At 49.9% G+C, this 20,639-nt stretch overlaps 1 protein-coding gene across 7 annotated transcripts in view; it reads right to left on the minus strand.

Annotated features, from left to right (window-relative positions):
- Positions 1–802: 802 nt before the first annotated feature.
- LOC122365914 overlaps positions 803–20,639 on the minus strand; it is a 65,846-nt gene continuing 46,009 nt past the window's right edge. For 3 of the 7 annotated variants that reach the window (XM_043337536.1, XM_043337539.1, XM_043337534.1), the window contains exons 4-11: positions 17,613–17,685; positions 17,169–17,324; positions 14,567–14,765; positions 13,526–13,728; positions 11,335–11,458; positions 5,137–5,301; positions 4,200–4,292; positions 803–2,073 (exon numbers count right to left, since the gene is read on the minus strand). In XM_043337536.1, the coding sequence (XP_043193471.1) occupies positions 1,955–2,073; positions 4,200–4,292; positions 5,137–5,301; positions 11,335–11,458; positions 13,526–13,728; positions 14,567–14,765; positions 17,169–17,324; positions 17,613–17,685 (1,132 nt within the window). In that variant the 3' untranslated portion in view covers positions 803–1,954. Of the gene's footprint in view, positions 2,074–3,552; positions 3,652–4,199; positions 4,293–5,136; positions 5,302–11,334; positions 11,459–13,525; positions 13,729–14,566; positions 14,766–17,168; positions 17,325–17,612; positions 17,686–20,639 lie in introns of all 7 variants that reach the window. The other 4 variants (XM_043337540.1, XM_043337535.1, XM_043337541.1 and 1 more) reach the window with 2 other exon arrangements.

Here is a 20,639-nt window from a genome sequence, read left to right on the forward strand (position 1 = left end):
CTCAATGGTACGCTGCCATTAACTAAGGGCATGGTCTGTTTGAAATAAATTGGCCAGTGCAGCGTTCAAGTGGCTCGAATTGCTAGGTTCTCAGTGATCAGTAAGCAATCGATGCATTGATCGATTAAGTGTACCGATCTGCTCAGTTATAGCTGAGTTAGAGCGGCCACTGGTGAAAATACACATTGCACAGCGGTTCCAAGATTGATGATTTGTTTAGTTGATCAATAGTCAGTACCTACCTACCCTATGATGGAGCATAGATAGGCAGGATAGGCTCAACGTTAGCCCAGGTGAATACGATGCTCAACTTGGGATATATTGTGGACTGTCGAGATATTGAATATAAGTAGGCTTGGTCGGTACTTAGGCACTTGAGTCATAAAATATATCTGTATAACTGAAGGTCGAGGACCTCGAAACAAAACCGGGTCATGAACTAGTTTGCTGTATCGCAGCGAACAAATATCAGCTCGACATACCTATATGTCCGTTTGAAAGGCACTTCAGAGTGCAATGGGACTATCGGATATCAAGATGTGTCCAACTGGGCCATCAAAACTCGAGTCAATGACCTCAGCGGTTTTGACCTGAGCCTGATTTAGGAGCAAGAAGAGGTAGCCTTCGTGAGTGCAAGTAAATGCAATGTTTCTGAGCTCCTACTTCGAATTAAATTTCGACAATGATGATTAAATTCCGACAGTGCGGTTACAGGACATTTTAGATATATCTATCTAGTACAACCGATCACATCTATATTATTCATTATTATTCATATGGTATGTTTTATGAAATAACTCGCTGGGCCGACGGTTTCTTTATTCACTCATTCCTATAGCAACACCGATAATACATTTTTGATACGAGCACAGAGATGATAAAAGGCACAGGTGAGCAACAAGTGGCAAGCAAGTACTTGCAGTATTCCCCGCCAACTATCTAGCCAAATCTGAGAGCATACAAGGCAGGATTTATGTTTAAACTTGTCATCCAACTTCGAATGAGCTTCCCTCTTCAAATAAGTTGGTTGTGACAAGGCTCTGGAACCATTAGTGATGTATCCCATAAGGCGATGTACGTTTATCAGACGTAAATACATGAAGAGTGAAAGGACGGATATTGTCATGATCACGCTCAATTTCAGGCAAAGGCACCTGGTACAAATATTTAACGAATCTTGTCGTTAAGTCTCTCAGAAACGTGTTTTCGTGCTGTTTCACTTGGGACACAGCATACTTAGGACGGGATTAGAGGACGCACCAAGGGTCAAAGCACGACCAATGGAGAGCGTTTACAGAGCTCGGGTAATATCAATACGGAACCGACGCATAGCGCACGGGGTCGACACAGCGACCGCTGCACACGACTTTGCCTCTCTGCGCCCCGGCGCTACTACAAACAACGTCAATAGATACATCCCCGTCGGACTTCACACGTACCCACACGACCTAAATAAAAGCTCACATCATGACAGACCCAGACAGAGTTCACGCAGTTTGCTCACCCACACTCACTCGCACTCACATACTCTCACCCATCATGATCACGCTCTCAGCAAGGGAGCGAAATAACTCCCCTCAGCACTGATGCATAAATCGAATCCAGAAGACTTAGCCTAACAAACGCGTCACATAGTGCGAACAAGCGTCGTTCACTGGTAACGTAAGCTGCAGCCCCACGGTGGCGAGCTGGGACTCACGCTGCCGCTGCTGGTCCTGCCATCTAGCGGCAGCCTGCCAGCGCTGCCTTCACCACCCGACCGTGGGCCAAGCCCCGGAGTCCTAATCAGTGGTCCGTATTCACCGTGCCCCCTTATGCAGCTTCGCTCACGATCACAGGTCGCAGGGCAGCGACCATCACCGACTATCACATCCGGCGCTGCGCGGCGGACCGAGACGCATCGCAGACAGTTCTGGCGCGCCGTCTAGCCACCGCTGTGCGCCGCAATTGTCCCTCACTGCCAGTTGGAGACGTACATGGCGCGCCGTTGCTGGAACGAGGGCGGCAGTCGGCCGTGCATGGGGTTCCAGCCGGCCATCCTCGCGTAGGGAGAGTCTACCTTTCCGTCCATGTCTGCAACAGTGATATAGTTGTGTCAGGGAAGTGGACCCATGACAACGATTGTAACATTAAATTAAAAACGCAATTTACTTCCCGATTGCTGAATTTAGAAATTGAAGCTCACCAGCACGCTAAAAGTGTTACATTTACTCTCTATGAATATAAGCCGTTGTTGACTAGCAACAGTTAACAAAGTATTATCACAACAAACGATAATCATCATTTTACGAAGAGCATTGTCAGACTGCCTAGGCGGGCAAAGTTCTTAGCCACCCCTCAGTTCCCATTTCCGATGACCAACCAACATGCCGTGCGGGCCACACCAAGCTGCAATACAGCGCTATTTACAGCAAAAGCACACTTTATAACATCTCCCTAGCGCGACAGTCTGTGCAGTGCGCAGTGTATGTGCGAGACACGGAAAACGTAAACGTACCTTTTGTGGCGTCGTCCGTCAAGACAAGTCATAAAGTCGTTTTGCGTTATACACTGCGGTCACTGTAGGTCATTGCAGGTCACTGCAGGTCACTGCAGGTCATAGATGGTATCCGTCCGTAGGTCGGTCGTTGAAAATCGAATGACAACGGTCGCATGCAAAAGTCACGGATTTTAAACGCGAGCGGGTGCAAGGATGCATTTAAAATGAGTGCACGCATTCGCACAGTGCTGACGTTTTAACAGTCGGTAAACATAATTGCTGTACTTTTATGTTCATTAGAAACAAAGATTAAAAAGTTATGTGATTTTAGAATGAAAAGGTAACAGACGCAGCTTCAGAATGCACCTTTGTATTGTGATCGTGACATATCAAATTAAAATCGGCAATATTATAACAAAACATCCAAAAATAATGATAAACGAGGCTTCGTAGAAGACTGTTTTATATCTTAAAGCGATAAAGGGTAAAACAAAAACTGAAGTTCAGGCCTCAGGGAAGTAATTAATATGTTATCTTTTGCATTTGAAAAATATGACATATTTTCAATTATGAAATATTCTCAAGAAGGTTCAAAGGACACTCAGCTCTTCTTTCTTCAAAAACTTCTTTTTGAAATAAAAGACCACCTCTAAGACCCAACGTCTCGTCGCTGGTATAGCTTCTGTGACAACAAGTGTAAATTGATTTGAACATTTTCAACTTCACATTTCATTTTATGTCCAAGCCTCAACCCTTACCACCGAACAAAAACATAAGCAACTACGAAATACGATTCCAACTACAATATGTACAGGGACATCAATGTCTTCTCATATCCATGTCGGCAGGGACTTCAGGACAAGTCTGCCGGGTCTGCCATGTTCCGTCCTCGTCGGGTCAGATAAGGTGCAGTCATGGCACAATTCAAAACAGTTTGGGTTCGATCAGTCCAGGTTCAGGTCCAGTTCAGGTCAGGTCAGGTCAGGTCAGGTCCTGTTCTGCCGGTAGGTATAAGCACATGCCAAGACACAGACCCAACCACCACTAAGAGCGGGCTGGGGGTGGGTTCTTACCGGGCCTGGGGCGCCACAGAGTGTGAGATAAGGACACCTATTTGACGGGCGGCCGACCCTGCTGGTGACGGTAGTAGATCTCCCACTCCCGGTCCACAGCTGGAGAGGGTGGATGAGACAGAGACAGAGTCAGACAGAGCAGAGAGCAGGCGCAGAGAGAGCAGACGGCAGAGCGGGAGACCGTGGAGAGGGCAAACTGGCCACAGCAGAGGTGGAAAATAAAGGGGTTAGCGGTAGATGAAGACGGGTTTTTGATGGAGAAAAATTCCCGTTTTAAAAGGATGAGATACATTTGTCGTTACTCGATGTTTTACCGATCATTTAACGACATAAACGGTGGGAGAGCTAATTGTGCATAGCTTAACTCGAAACGCATAGAAGGTAGAAGTAAAGACTGCCAATTGAAAAGACTGCTTCATGAGAAGAGCGCTAGTTGAGGACAAAAATTCATGCATATTTTGATGAGCATTCTTATCAATCGATAGATGGGACGTCTATTCTAACAAACTTCGCTTATAGTCTATTCAAAATGTCAATCTCACTAGCAATGCATTCGGTGTGAGCTATCTTCTATACTAGTTTGTTCTATGTTTCTAAATCTAGTTCTATGAGGCAGGCAGTATTTTTCTACGATCTCTACAACTCACCCTGATGGAGCGCCATAGGCTGAACGAAATTCATCGGGTTTTGTAATTGAGACATCCGGTGAATATTAGGCATGGACACATACTGCATGCGTCCTGCAGAAAGAAGACCGGACATACACGAATCAGTCGCACAGGAGACACAGACAGACATACAAGACACCAGTGACGTCCTCAGATGTGTATGATGACGTCATGTGATGTGAAGCTCGCACACAGGAGACTCAGTGGTGCATGTGTGTTGTCAAAATCATGCCAGTGTTGGGATATGATACAGAACGGGAAGCAAAAAGTCCGATCGTATGATAACTGCAGATAGCATCAGAGTGACGGCCAAGAAATGATAGTTAGTAGGCCAAAACGTGTCATCTGACACGCAGGTTTGTGTGGGTGACACAGCCGCAGCAGTGCAAGAGGAGAGTTGCCAGAGTGTGCTCTCACTGTCCAGCTGACCAGTCATAAAATACGGCTTGGTGAACGGGCCAGAGTGAAAGTTGATCTATAATTGGTCTCGTAATTTATGGACGTCGGACTAAATATTGGATCACGATAGGCACATTTAACATGTATGTTTGAAGTTGTTTTATAGCAGGGACGTGGATCATGCACACAATTACGAAGCCACAGACATAAATTGTTAGAATTGGACACATAAAATGGGCAGTTGAGCTAACACAAAACATATAAAGTGATTTACGCAGCCAAGCGGTGTGTTTAGGAAAACATAACGGCAAGTTAGCTGTTTACCGTGCAACACAACAAAGTGCACAAGTACCAATCTTTCCGTGCAAGTGCCAAAAGGTGCGCTTTAGACATAAATACATCCAACTTTACTCTGTACAAATCAGCATCATTAAAGTTGAGCCCCCATTCCCACCTGAAGTGTCTCCGTCTTTCTCCTTCCCCTTTCCTCTCTCCCTCTCGCACTCTCTCCACTTACCCATGCCACTCTCGTAACTCCGAGTGTGCCACATGGCCGGATGGGGCACCGGCATCCCGTGAGGTGCCGGCATGAAGGCACGCGGGTCGCGAGGGTCCTCGCGCGGGTGCTTTGACTTGGCAAAGTTCGGGATGCGCGCCTGGAAACCTCCATAGTAGAGCTCGTCTGAAACGGAAAGGGGAAACGGGTTAAATGGGGTGCAGGAATTTCGACGAGTAGACGGTAAAACAAATTATCACCATGCCAAATCTAACAGTGCAGATTCCGTGTCATAATTAAAGCGTCGATCAATGCTCATCAAACGTGTGATGATTCAGTGATGAAGCAGCCATGACCGCTTTGAGAAAACGTCGTCCCGGCTACGCATCTCACTGGCATGGCCTCTGGAAGACACGCTCGAATTGGATTACCATTACACAACCGTCTGGGCGTCCTAAGCACGTCTTAGCACCGATACCAGCCCGCAGCCATGTGGCTGCCGGTGTCGGTCGCAGGCGAGTCGGTGCGGGGACAGGTCGCGCGTCCCTGGGTGACCTCCGGCGTCCGGCTGATCTGGGCCGGCGCCTTCTCACGGCACTCGGTGGCGACCTTCGCCGGAACAAGTACGTCCAGACTCCGGGTGGATATTACAGCACTGTCCGGTGTCCGTTAAAGCGCTATCCAGGGCGCATTACAGACACTACTCGGGCGGACATTTTAGACATTGTCTCGGTGAAAAATGGCTATGATATTTCCTGAGCGAGGAACTTATGCGGCTCGAGATCAACACGAGTACGAACGAAGGTTACGTCAATGGCGTTACGAACAATGGAGCGAAATCAATTGGGGTATATGTCATATGTAAATGTCAAATGTAAATGTGGAGCAGACACACTCGCTACAGAAAATAGTGACATAAACTTCCTTCCAGATCTTGGCAAAAGGCATTTTTATCCATTGGTGAATTCAGGTTTAATGTTATTCCAAATGCTCCCATGTAATTCCGAGGTGCCTTTTACTAGTTTTTTTTTTTAATGTTGCTGCGGTTGTCCATGCAATCTTATTCTTTAACTTCTTATTTTATCTAGAGCAAATTACTTCATTCATAAATAAGGCCAGGTGCCTGGTGGCTGGTGTCGTTTCGCAATTACACACCACAGTGTCATTTCACAATCACGTGGCCAGACGAAGTTCTGAGGGCGGCATTGTTTCACTGCGATACCTTTGTCTGAATTTACGGACCACCTGTACCGCACTCTTGGTAACCGCACAAGTTTTTGAATTGCGAGATTGGTGCGGTCTGCCATTATTTCACGAGTTATCTTTACGGTCTAAATACTTGCATTTACTCCATGACATACGGCTAAAGAAAATGATTCTGTTTTTCACATTCCATTGACCATTCTCAAGCTCTGAGGGATGGACGTCACGCCGTTGATGTTGAAGAATGTCACTCCCACTGGCCTGCTCAACTAAACCACTTATACAGCAGGACGAGCTCGGCTGTTTTCAGGTCAGAAGATTAACCGCCTCTATTTGGCTAAGCACACAAATTATCGAACAAATTGTCTGTTCAACAACAGCAGCCGGCCGTGACGCTGTAACCAGCAGCGGCAGGACGCCTGCAGAGCAACTGCCTCTGTGACATCAACTCGGCAATGCAGCGTCACAGCGGCCTGTGCAACAGCAAACGGATGTGTCCTGCATCCGTTATCATGCAGTCAGCGATCGGCGATGTCAAACGACTGTAGCGTTTCGCATACAAATAGTGACACGCGTACCGCGGCGTGCCGCCGTCGCCGCCTGAGCCCGCTGCTGAGAAGGGTTACGAACGGCGCGCACGCGCGGTGCATTCGTCTTCCTCCTGTAGGAGAGAGAGACAAAAAGTGCACACGGCTCGAGTCTATGCCGCCGTCGTCGCTGGCTGCAGTGGTCGCGCAGCAGGGGTGCTCGCGTGCAGTGGCCCAGGGGGTAAAAAGGAGGCCGGCGTGCGTGTGATATCCCGAGTGGACGTGCTGATATGGGGAGCGGTCGCCAGCGCGGCGCTGCTGGCCTAATTAAGCTCTGATAGTGGTGAATTAAGTGCGTGTGATCTGAGTATGATGAAGTGCGAGTATGTATTTTAGACTGGTATCTGACAAACCTGCGCTGCCTTAGCGATTAGAAGTTGAGATTTCTGATGTTTATCATTATTTCGAAACTGGTCGTTTCGAACACGCATCGCTGTAATGGTCTTTTTAGCTGGCGGTGTCTTGGTAAACGGTAGGATTCTTCTTTCTGTTCACGTAGCCGTTCGCATTGCAATCTTGCTCAATCGCAAACCGCTTACAGAAGCTCGGATACCTCATATCAGCATTCTGCTCTGATCGATAGCGAACAAACTACCTGCAATGCGCATACCCATATTCGCAAAAAGCAAACATCGTCTCCAACGCACGTTCTCTAAAACGCCGACGCAAGCATTCCCTCTCCGTCCATCCCTCTGCCTCTACTCCCACCTCTCTCTGAATCTCTCTCCCCCTCTCTCTCTCTCTCACTCTCTCTCTCTCTCTCTCTCTCTCTCTCTCTCTCTCTCTCTCTCTCTCTCTCTCTCTCTCTGTCCCTCACGCTCTTTCCCTCTATACTTTGTCCAAGTGTGGAGGTTTCTGGTGGCAATTTACCTACCAGCCACTGTCCACTGTCACCATTCCACCTGACAGCTCTCCCACCTGTCATCTGTCACCGGACAACGATCATTGCTGTCATATATCACCTGGCAGCACCCACACCTGTCACCTGTCACCAGCCAGCCGTCATCTGCCGCTGGACAGACATCGACAGATGGGTTGGGTCGTAGAGAGGAGGGACACTCTCTCTACGTCCTGACACCTCGTTCAACACATGGTCACCGCACGCCATAAGTCCACTCCACTGGAAGACCACCGCCTTGTGCGTCAAAAGGCGGAACGTTCGAGTGATAAACGTTTGATCTAAATGAGCGGGAGATTGTTTCGACAGATATCCAGTTTGTTTGACTGATGAGCTGTCGCGACCGTTTGCCGTAATGGCGACAAGACGAGAATGCCTTGGGAAAATAGTTAGTTTAAAGGGTGGTAAAAAGAATCGCTGATAAACTTAGAAGTGTGAGACTCGCGTATTGACGATGATTGTATCGCTGATTGCCACTGTCAATATCTGTCGGTGATTATTTCAGGGAGCTAATTCTGTTAGCAGATGATGAACTCTCTGTTGACCCTTAGTTATCTAACCGTTGGTCACGGATCTTAGAAGACAAAAAGGCCAACTTAACCTTGAACGACTTCCTGGTATTTTGTCCTCTTCAGACGGAGCAATTTGAACGATACTGAGAGTTATCTGACAGCGTGAGAAGAGATGCCTTCTGATCCATCAATTTGGTAAATTTCTGCGACTTTCATGACTGTCACAAGTGAGGATTGTTTAGACCATTATCAGCATACATGCAGCATTGGAATTCTCAATGTCACCCATCAAGATCATTGTTCTAAATTTAGTGCCGCCGCACAACCGGTCCAGCACGACAGAGCCATCCATTGCACTGCATAGTGCAACTCTGCTCTGGCAGCAGTCCAGCCCCTACCCGCTCTATCTCTCGCCGCCCCCGCCCCCGCCCCCGCCCGGCGGCGGCGCCACTGCCTCTGGGACCCACCCGACCGCCCCCGCCCCCGCCCCCGCCGCCGCCGCTCGGTGAAAGTAAAACAGGTTCTGATCGAGGCCTCTCATCTGACTGACCGCCAAGAGGTCGTGACGTCACTGGGTCTTATCGCGCCGCGCTGCGGCCCGGCGGGCCTGCAAGCTGGCAGAGAAGTGTGAGGCTGGCCAGAGCGCATACTTACATACAGGGAAATCCGCCGGGTCAAGGATGACTAATAATCTACCGGATAGAAATAGATAAATACTGTTGCAGTAATATGTTTCAGAAATGACAAAACGTTTGCCATTTACAATTTTTGAAAGACGTGTCATAGCTAAATAAGGACAAGCAAGAACGTTTTAAAACACATAACTTTTATAGTTGTTGCACAAGTTTCAGTTCGGAATGTAGCTGTCCCTGATTAAAGCCAAGCAAAGCGAACAAATTACTTGTGTTGATGGCTTCGAGAAGGCGCCCTTCAATTACACTTTCGAAGAATCACTTGCTATTCATTTATGCACTGTGCTGGACTCTATCGTATCACCTCGAAATAATTGTGGTCATCATGCCCTCTCCTCTGTACTTTAAGGGGAAACCCTGTAAGTACAAATTGCTGTGGGTGCCGCCGAGCCCAGCACCCCGCCCAAGTAATGCTCCAGCCTGAGGGGGTTGTGCCCCGCACCCAACAATACTCCAGCCTGCGAGCACCCAGCAATGTTCCACCTTGCTGTGTCCAGCACCCAGCCTGCGGGGCTGTGCCCACTGCCCAGCACCCACCCTGCGGGGGCTGCGCCCAGCACCCACCCCCACTCCTCGGTGGTAACTGTGCCCAGCACCCCGCCCAGCCCGCTCGTGTCGCTCTGGCCCGGAGCGGCCGGCCGGGGGCGGTACACCTCACGCTGACAGCGGCCACAAGGCCGGCCGCTGCAGTCTGTTTACTGCAGCCCACTGGCTCTGGTTACATCTGGGCGCTGCACGACATGAGAGCCGGGGGCGGCCTGCCACAAACACCGACCAGGGGGCACTGCACGGGGGGAGAAGATGGATGTCCGAGGGTGCCGAGAGGCAGTGGGGAGGCTGCCAGGTAACGCGAGCAGGTTAAATGAGGGTAATAAGATGAACTGTCGGCGGGAAACCATAGAACCAAGGTGATAGTGAAAGGGGGATAAAGTGGAAATAATTACTCGTGTCCTTAGAAGTCTCAAAATGCATGACATCAGTAAATAAGAAGGTGCTTACGTCATGGCGACTCAGGAAGTTTCCGATGATTATAATTGCATTAGCGTGGGCGTTATAATAATGCGTAAATGCTGCAATTTATCATAAGTGGGAGAACCTCGATGAGAGTTGTGATTAAATTCAACAGAAGACCTCGGGATAATAGCTGGTCACCTTGACGGCCTTGAAAATGGATGTCAAGCCTAGTTCTGACAGGCGCAATCGCTCATCATAAAGTACCCCATAACGACTTGACCAAACTCGGCTCCCTCCCACTCCACCCTGAGTGCAGAGCACTGCACGGTGGCCGCTGATCTATCCGCGGTCATACACAACCCCGCCCTGCAGGGAGGCGTCAGCCGAGCTCATCCATCGTCAGTAGCGAGCCGGACCTGCGGCGTGACCCTATTTCTGCCCCTCCCTGCAGCAGCTCCGCCTGTCCAGCACCCCGGGGACAGCGCTGATGGGTACCGACCCCCGGCGCGTCCGGCGACCCTGAGCTACCCACGTCGGCCCCGTGCCGCCGCCCGAGCTCGGCGCGTCGGACGGGAGCTGTGATATATCCTCAACGCCACTCCTCTTGCTTTGTGATGCATCCTACACCGTCCTTACTGTCGAGAGGAGGATTTAGACATCACGTCGGTGGACGCTTGGGTAGGTATCGCGGGTTGTTCTTAAAAAAGTTTGATCCACAAGTGTCGTGTCGGCAATATAACTCGCCCGTGCCGGGAGCAGATTTTCCCGTCCGCGGTTCTTTGTTCCCGTGTTAGATCCTGTTCCAGATGATGTGGCGATGGCGGAGAGCGGGGCTAACCGCCACGTCCCTTCGCCCTTCTCCTCCGAACCGACGCGGTCACCGCAGCTGTGGTTTTCAGCAGGTTTCAGCGGGAAATAAGGATCGGTCTGGGGCCGTCCGCCGGTCGTATCACCACCCGTTGATGTGTCACAGCGGGTGGAACGCCATCGCGCCGAGGGGTGTCCGTGTCGGCCTTGCCCGGAGACGAGGTCGGTCTTACCCCGGCGGAAGGCGTGAGTCGTCGTTTGGCAGGTTCAAGTGGGGAGCCAGTCCTGACTCATGCTGTAATAATCTGCGCCAACGCCAATACTTGGGTGGCATCTGATCATTAGTGACTCATGGCTGAACAAGCACGCGACGGCGAACGGAGGACGTGAAAAAGAGTGAGCCACTGGAGCTTCTCGCTTTTTTTAGCTTTGTGCATTATCTCTACTCCAAGGCAGCTATCCAGCTATCCCAACGACTCAAGCAAGTCGTCACTTCACTTTGAACCTTTCGCTTTCTCCCCTGGACTGACTGACAGGCGGGTGTGTTTCTGTGGTGTGACACTCACCTCCCTTCTTCCTCTCCTTCTTGTTCTTGCTGCGCGACGACTGAAGACGGGCTCTCAGGCCGCTGACGCCGCCACCGTTCTGCATCGGAGGTTGTTCCATATCGTCTGTGTCGTCCGTGTAGTCCTGGGAGAGGGGGAAAAGACGTGAGAGCGATCCAGCAGGTGTTATGGGGTCACAGGAGTGGCAGGTTACGACACAAGGACAGCGGAAGTAACGAAGACGATGAAAGACATGCATCATCGAAAACGAACTAAAATATTTATGAATGTTCTCTCAGAGAATGTCGAGCAGAGCAATCCTCCTATCTGCAGCACTAGTAAAGTTTTGGCATGTTTGTCTGGTTTTGGTAATGAAGGAAAAATAAGAAATATTCGGCCGAATGACCTTGAGATGAGAGACTTGATCGGTTGACATGAGCAGGAGTGGCATGCCCATAAGCACCCTGATGATGAATCAATCACAAGCCATTAAACATGGGCCGCCTGGGTTCTTGTCACTCCGATATTTGTACGACTCATCTTCCTTTCCATCACGTCTGGCGCCCGTCTGTTTTTGCGGCGTCCCTTTCGAGGCCTTGGTATCTCCAGCAGGGTCCGTATATGTTTTTCCCCATGGCGACTGTCATCCCTGGCCGTTCCCTGTCGCCGCCCCGCCGCCGGGCTGCGCCGATTACCCACCTAGCCGGGACGCCCGTCGCCGCCCCATGTCCCTCCCCAGCCTCCCCTGGTTGTTGAGTTTCAAAGGCGACCCACACTCATCAATATGGATCACGCTGTGACATGTGGCACGGGCAGGGCGGGCTGTGTGGTTCCGGTTGCGCCACCAAAGGGCGGTGTCTGTGACGAACAAGGTGTGGGTGGGGTCACGATGTGACCTCGTCTTCGGGGTGACCCCCACGGGTGACCTCGTGACCCGAGGACAGCTGTGACTGACTCGGCGACTTCCGTCATCACGATTATCGCTGCGAGGTGAAAATTGTCGATAGAGGCAGTGTCTGAGGCATTGTGTGAGTTGTTTAACATGGCTGTGGTCTCTACTGGATGGACGCGGTTAAGAAAGGAGTTGGCGGTTATCAGAAAACTGTTCGGGAAGCTGTTATTGCCGGGTTTTTGTGCTGGACGGCTGTCAGTTTGATGGGAGGCGACAATGTGTTCAGCAACGCTAAATGGTGGGTCAGACCATCGAAGGCCAGCCCAGGCGGCTAACAAAAGAGGGAAGATTCAACTGACTACTTTCTCTCACAAATCGGCGACATTTTGTAACGACAAAGGCTTGTTTGATGTTTCGAAATCGTGTTTGAGTGCTAGTGATGTGTAAGTTCTGACATTAATTTCCAGAGGAAATATGCACACAATGGTCTATCGTTGGCTTACCCCTGCGCCAAAAATAGGCATTATAGATGAACATACAAGATTTCGTACAAAAAAAAATTGAAATGCAAAAAGTGTTGCTCACCTGGGCAGCATCAAAAAGTGATCTTAAAATAAGTATAATTTTTGCTTTTATTTGATAGAACAAATTTTAAGAGTTTGTAATACTTTTGAATTGACATTATCAGTTCGTTTTAATTACCATACCGTCAATAATACAAACGCAAATTCGGTTCTATGTTTTATAATTTCCGGCTCTAAAATAGTAGGAAGTAAAAGTAGGTATGATAAAATTGGACTCCCACGCACTTCATGCGAGTGCCTTATTAATATCGCCAGTGACAGGAACTCTTTTAAGCGATATTAATAGTAAAAACTCCGTTAGTACGTACTAATCCCAATTTCCGGCTCTCTGAAGATGACACATTCACTTTTCACTGAGCTAATGTGGCACCTCGGGACGGCGGGTGGGCGCCATTGGCCTTCCTCAGACATGGAAAGATCAGCAGAGCCGTCATCGCGCGGTGACGGATGGCCAGATTAACGGAGCTGGAAATGGTTCCATCGCTACTTATGGAACAAGAGAGATGGTGCGTTCCCTTCCGGAATTAGTAATCATTTTCAGCTGTGAAACAAGTTTTGCAAAAAAAAGTGACAGCCATCCGCCAGCAAAAATGGAAGGCAGATATTCTTCTCACGGAGCATTGCAACCACTATTGCTAATGTTCCTAATATTGTGCCAGACTGTGCAATATTGTACATACATTCTCACTCCGTACCCTCAACTCACTCTCCCCAGTATCCACTATACCCAACTCACCTCCCGCCGTCCGTTCCTGCTGTCCGTATCGCGCGGTGGCAGCTTCGGTGGCCGCTCCCGGCTCGGTTTCCCAGAGGATCCCGAGCTGCCGCCGGATCCGCCTCCGGATCCAGCCAGACTGTACGGATCCTCGTCCGGAATCGGGATCCGATTCCGGGCTCCGTTCTGCACGACGGGGTTGGCCACCGTAGGAGGTATCGAGGCTGAAAGGGAAATCCGAACGTCAGTTAGAATTTGCATGATGTGGATTGCAAATAAGCTACGTTCTTCGTAATGGATCTCGGTAAATGGCTATGAATCTGCGTTACGGTAGAAAGTTTTTGGTGGGAAATCCTCTGGATATGCATTATGGAAAAGCCATGAAGAATGATGCCATAAATGAGAATCAAATCAGTATGTGTGGGGTATTTGAGAAGCAAATCAGGTTGTGAGGAGTATACCAACGGATATGGATAGTAAAAACAGCGGGCGGGCGTTATGTGAAAATTAAGACAAGCCGTATGTCGGCTGTTTTTCGTGCTGAGTGTGATATATCCCGTGCTATATTCTGTGTGTTTGTTATGTGGGACGGAACATGCCCACAGCACCGGCTGAGGTCGAGCTCTCTGCCAGCTCAAGTGGCCATGGACTCCCCAGGGTGTGCAGAGTTGGCGCGGCGGGCGGCGGCCATTGCGACACGGTATGAGCAGCGCAGAGGCGCGGTAAAGCCCCGGTTCACACGCGACCGGCGCACGAGAAGATGGCACAGTCTCACACGCGAGCGGCCTGACATTGCAGAAAAACGGGCGGACTTCGAATGGCAGATAATTTATCGCCGGTGAATCGCTTATTGCGCCCTGACATTCTAACCGAACAAATAACCACATGGTGCATGCATGATGTTGCAAAGCTTTGCGGGATGCATCACCATCTAACCGCAAGTTTCTCCATAAAATTAACAAATTCACCGCACCGTCCCGGACCTGTTTGCAGAGACACTCCTAAAAAAAGAGGATATACCTCCACTGACGCCACCCGCCGCTACCCTCACCACCGACTTACTTGGCATCAGCTTGCCCTTCAGCATGTCCAGGGCGACAATGTTGATGATGAGCACCCAGCACGGGCAGTTGAGCAGGTCGTCGTCGTTCTTGACGAAGGCCAGGGAGGTCATGCACTGAGTCTCGAGCCGGGTGCGATCGGGGTACTGACGCTTCAGCTCCCGGTTCACGTTCTGGTGGAACTTCTTCAGGTCGAACAGCTGAGGGAAGAATGGGGAGCTATGGTCAGACCAGCAGCGAGTGAGCTTTGGAGCTTTTAGCGGGACTTGAGAGTTGAGATTGTCTGCATTGATGTGAGTTAGGAATGTACGGAGAACGCAGAAAATAACTGAGAAACTTATTGAAAGTTGTAGGTTGAAAGTTGAAAGAATGCCGAAAAATACTGACAAATGAGAACATAACAGCAGTGCATATTAACCCTCGCCCGCACATGCCATTTTCCCATCCTAGAACGCACATGGGGGGGGGGGGGGGGGGGTTGCCACCCCCCCCGCGCCATTTCGTTCCTGTTGGAGATAGAGCTTAGCGGTAAAGACCAAAAAGATTCTTTGGGAAGAGACGAATCCAATGATACCCAGTTTTACCTTCTCAGGTCAGTCATTGACCTTCCAGGTCAGGTCAAACTAAAAAATGTTGCTGTTTTGGGTCACCGTTGGATATCAAGTGTGCTGCTTATCAAATACCGATGACGATGCTGTTTTCTGGTGCCAAGCCAGCTAGAACCTCTTTGTCACACTACCCGACCAGAATTTTGCTGCTGAGGTCATTTCAGGTCAAGTTAGGTCAAGGTCAATTATATGTGTTTGTATGTCTGTGTGTGTCTGTGTGTATACTGATGTGTGCACCGATTGTTTTTGGGTCCATATTACATGAAATCATTATCTGAGAAGCTTTTACCAAAAATGCAGTAAAAAAAACTTCAAAAAAGTAAATCCAGCTTGCCTAAAACGCAATTATCTTAGATGACCTAGGTTGACCTTGACCCTGACCTTGACCCCTGTACATCGTCGAACAACATGTTCCATGATAGGTGGGAGGTAAGACTGGCAAAAAAGGCCGAAATCAGGGTGTCAAAAGCTCATAAGGCCCATGGCAAACGCAATATGTTGAGAATTGGCCATTTGGGTCATGACATGACCTGACAAACAAGGTCATATCTCCGAAACCAAAAATCACAGAAACTTGAAATTTTCAGTGGACATCAAGAAATGATAGAGGAGCAGCTATACGAAAAATCAGCCTTCTAGCTCTAAAAATGTTGAGTGCAGAGCAGAAAGACTACCTGGGGGGGGTGGCAACCACCCCCCCCCCCCCCATGTGCGGGCGAGGGTTAATGCGATTAGTTTTCAGTGACGTGTTTTTCTGTGTCGTATGTTTTATAGATGTAAATGAATATGGATTTGAAATGCCGTAAAAAGAATTACGGCCATGGTAACAGCGAGCTCATCAAACACGATGTTCCTATGGATAACGGTACAAAATTAGCCAGCTTTCCGAGAACCTGTTTCATTAATTATACACGTGCTCGTGGCTTGAAGGTCTAGGCTGAATAACAAATCTGTCAATGCTCTGAAGTTCGTGTTAACTTCATCCATATGCAAAGTGAGCGCTCCCTCGTTAGATGTTACGTGTTTTGCGCATCAGCAAATCAGCGAAGTTGGGTCTCCATCTGTGTCCATGTCATTCAAAGCTCCATCAAATTTCAACCATATTCCCGCCTGGATAAACGGCAGGTGGCGGCCGGATTTTGATCAGCCCTTCCCGCACCACACACACCGATTTCGAAGACAAAACGCGCACGCTGGTCACGTGACGCATTGTCGATCGTGTACGTACAACACTACAATGGTCACGTGTCACACCGTGATCGACACCATCCCGGCGCCTTTGTGCCACAGCGCGGCGCGAATCGCCGTCTGCCTACCGCGCCCAGTTTTTATCTCCAAAATCGACGGCGTGGTTATTTTACGGTGCTTTAACGTGCCATCATCCTTTGTTGGAGCGGGATGATGGCCGCCGTATGGGCCGTGACGCCGGAGCCATCTGCGTCCGGCGCCAGCGACGCGACAAAAACATTCCCACGCTATTAATTAGCCACTATGTGTGCCTCTAAAAGCTCCCATCATGGAATCAACCAACGTGCTCTTAGTGCTGCGGTTTTACGGCTAAGTCAGAGATTTACGGTAGTGGTTCTTGAGGCAAGATTCGCTTTCACGGCTTGGAGTGAAGTAACTTTTCTATTCAGATTCCAGCTAAACCTGTACTTCCACTGTCGCAAAGTCTGCATTGTCAACCAGTTTTGGGTGTCAATGACTGTAATCCCCAGGATCTTGTTTCTGAGAATGTGGGGAGAGTGTGCCTTGACATTCAGTAATCTGGCTAATAAGGTGTATTATGTATCCTATCCATCAGTCAGACATTGCTGTTCCTAACATTTACAAATCAAAGAAAGACAAAACCAAAATTGTGACAAACTTTGATGCATGTCTGAATGGAGTTTTAACAGTGGAAGGGCAAAAAAGCAAAACCACTGTTTTAGAAAGTACATACGGTTTACAGTCTCCCCAGCTGTCAGGTCGGCACCTATCGCTATCTGCACTCACCGCCAGTCCCTTGTTGGCCTCCAGCGCGGCCTGTGGAAGTTTCAGGATGTCGGAGCCGACGGCGTTCTCTCCAGTGGCGTAGCGGACGTAGACGTTGGACTTGGCCAGTCGCTTCACCATCAAGTTACCCTCGTTGTCCATCTTCACCTTTACACCCTGTAAAAGGAGGCAGCACGTTCATAAATGTATTTTTTTGTTGTCAGAGGAAATAAGAAACGGAAAACACCCTTCATTTGGCTTGGTGATAGCGGGTTCTCGTCAATATTTTTTGTTTTAGTGATGTGCTAACAATGAGTCATTGATCGCGTGTGTTGACAAAAATGACTAAGCTGAATATCGTGTATCGAATTAGCACCACAATCCAAACCACGTAAAACTGCTGTCAGCGAAGCGTGGTGACACACCACTCAGCCCATTCCCCCCAACCCTGGACTCCCTACTCACCGCGCCGATGTAACGCTTCACCTCGTCGATCTTGGGATCCCTCAGTGGGTTGTCAAAGCCGCACAGACCGATTCTGAAACACCGGGCGGGGGCGGCGTTAGCATCACGCCTTCAGCGGGCGGTCACGCTCCTCCCACCCCTCCCCTCTGGACTCCCCGACTCCCACGCTAGGGGAATGGCGTCACCGCGCGTGCCGGCCGCCAGCCCGATCGCTGCCTCCACCCGCCGGCGCCGTCACATTGCCAAATGCATAAAGCGTGGGGGCGGCGGCGCTCGAGCGGCTGACGGCGGCGGCGTGGTGGCGGCGGGGGCGGCGTGGCGGCGGGGGCGGGGGGGGGGGCGGAGGGAATGTGGCGACAGCTGAGGTGCTGGGGGACCCCGTGAAGGCGGCGAGAAGTGTACTCAGAAGTCACACTCCGTCATGAGATGTGTGTAAAGCACATATTGATAGAGGCGCACAGAGCTAGCACACGTAGAGAGGTATCAGAGAGACAGGTCAACAATAGAGTTAGAGTTGGAGGCAGACAGGATGCTGAAGTTAGAGGGGAGGGGAGAACGTATCCAGAGATTCAGCGTGAAACACTTCAATCTAGGGAACGTCAGACATGCTCGGACTGCACGGATATATCACGTAAACAGGATACGTTTCCATGGTGATTGGCCGGTGTGGCTCGATAACAACAATTTGTCTGTCAATAATTGTGAGATACTTTTCGCCTTCGAACGAACGGATCGGTGATTGTGAAATTAAGTTTCTATTCCACTAAAAAGGTGTGACAGCGAGGTGCATAGCTTAGACGATCTCGCACAGGTAATTTGAATAATTACACCTTGCCCAAGGCCCGCGATTGTCCTGGGTATTCATTAGCCATCGGGCACTCCCTTCCGGCCGCCCCAGACCGGGTTTCTGTTCCGTTCTCTGTCATGATTTATCCATGTTGTAGCCACTCCCATCTTACCTGAAACTTGATCCTCAAATAGCAGGTCACTTCTAAGTTCTAAAGTTATATGCTTTGTTCTATGTGATGGATTTAAACTATCCTTTAGAAATAACTTCTCACATATTTCGGAGAAAACAGTAAGCCAAATGTCTGTTAATTTGGTGATCACCATTTAATTTAAATTCATTTCAATATAAAAAGCTAAGCATTCTTGCTGTCACTTTTTCAGCCACTACTGCCTATCCGTGCTATTTCGATGATGCGTGCTCTTGCCACGTGTCAATATGCGGTAGCTTGTCCAAGCCGCTGTTCCCTCGCCAGGGACACGTTGAAGACCGGCTCTGAGAGCCGTGTGGCCACGTTTTTACCGGTCACGTGTCCGACCGCCCCGTGCCCTCATACCAGCCCCGTGTGGTCACGTGCTCATGGGCCATGCTCGGTTCGGACGGGGCGGGTCCTCCGCGGCCGGATGGCAGTCGGGCAGGCCTACCGAGAGGCCGCGTCTGGCCGCGGGCACCGCCAGAGCACCGCGTCGGCCGCATAAAAACGCCGTCCGACCCACCGGGCGACCTTGGGCCGCAGGGGCGGCGGACCTTGCCCGCGTACAGACGGCTGCCACCCGGCCGGCCGACCCGCCGCCGGGGTCACGGGGAAGCAGCGTGATCCTGGACCGGTCCGCGCCGGGCCACCGGAGCAGGGGAGTGAGTGAGGAACGTCCTATCCTGCCCTCAGAGCTGTGGGACAGGCCCAAAAGGTGGGCGCAGAGGCGGAGTGGGTAGCACAGGGCGACCTCCGGAGCACCCCGACACCCCGCTATACCGCGCACCCCCTGCCGGACCTCCCCAGTCCAATCCAGACCGGCTGACCTTCAACCCATGGCGTGGCGGGGAAGCAGGCCCATCCATTAGGAAGATGTACAGATGGCTGATGGGGCGCCTGTATCGGGACACTGCCAGACTGGCACATTCCCAGGCGGTGGCGCCGCTCGAATAAATGATTGGAAACTATTTCCGGGGTTCATAAAGCATGCGTCATATGAGATAAAAAGGACCATTTCCTTGTGTGATATTTGAGCGTCAGCCAAACTTATTCTGGGGCGTTCCTAAGGCATGGGCACATGTTTGTTTTTTATGGTTCATCAGCGATATCACATTGCTTGCGGCAATGTGTTGACGACGGTGCTTCAGCAGTGTCAGCGTTTAGATTGAATCACTGTGTTTGAATTCTTGCTTATAAATCTAATACCAATGTCACTTGACTGTAAGGTGGCATATGAATCTCCAGGGCTTCTATGTAGCAGCAGCTTCACATTTCGGATAAAGTCATCACATCAATATAAATTATCACCATTAACGTTCTACATAGTCAATTCGGATGTGTCAGTGCTTCAACTAAAGGCAACCACTGATAACGGAAAATCAATTAATCCCGTCCGTCGAGCAGCAGCACTGTTCGGAGGAGCCGACTGGACGCTGCGACTGACCTTGAGGGAGAAAAGTGCACAGAGAATGCCTAGCGGTACTCTCTGAGAGCCAAGGTCACCACAGCTCCAATTAACTAATAGGTTCACTGGTGGGTCGCCAGGGTGGCGTGAGCACTCTGAACCATCAACGTCACCGTCCGACAAATGAAAGAGCAGAATGTGCATTAAATGAACGAGATGACATCTACTTACACGTAGAGGTACAGAACATAAATTTGTTTCTGAATTTAGTACCGTTTTGTCCAGGCGGCATTTATGAACGCACAACGGGACATGGGATTGTGAAACATGACTTTTGAGACACTAAAGTGATCACACTGAATTACTTCTTCGATTATTTTCTCAAAGATAAAATAGCTTATGAGGCGGAATTTCAGGTCACATCTAAAAGCAGTCAGCATAAGCGGGTGGGCAAAGCTATGACTTTATGAGTCGACGAGAGAGCACTGAAGCTAAAGTGGAAACGAGGAAGGGGAGCGAAAGAGACACAAGGGTATTACAGGTAGCGATCGCCGTCCCGTCTTTTCCCATCCCTCCTCTGTTCCATGGTCCGCGCCGCATTGCGTCAACGCCCCTCCTCCGCGACCGTCGCGACATGAATGT

This window comes from Amphibalanus amphitrite, unplaced genomic scaffold (genome assembly GCF_019059575.1).
Source record: "Amphibalanus amphitrite isolate SeventyFive unplaced genomic scaffold, NRLGWU_Aamphi_draft 000772F_arrow, whole genome shotgun sequence".
NCBI lineage: Eukaryota > Metazoa > Arthropoda > Thecostraca > Balanomorpha > Balanidae > Amphibalanus > Amphibalanus amphitrite.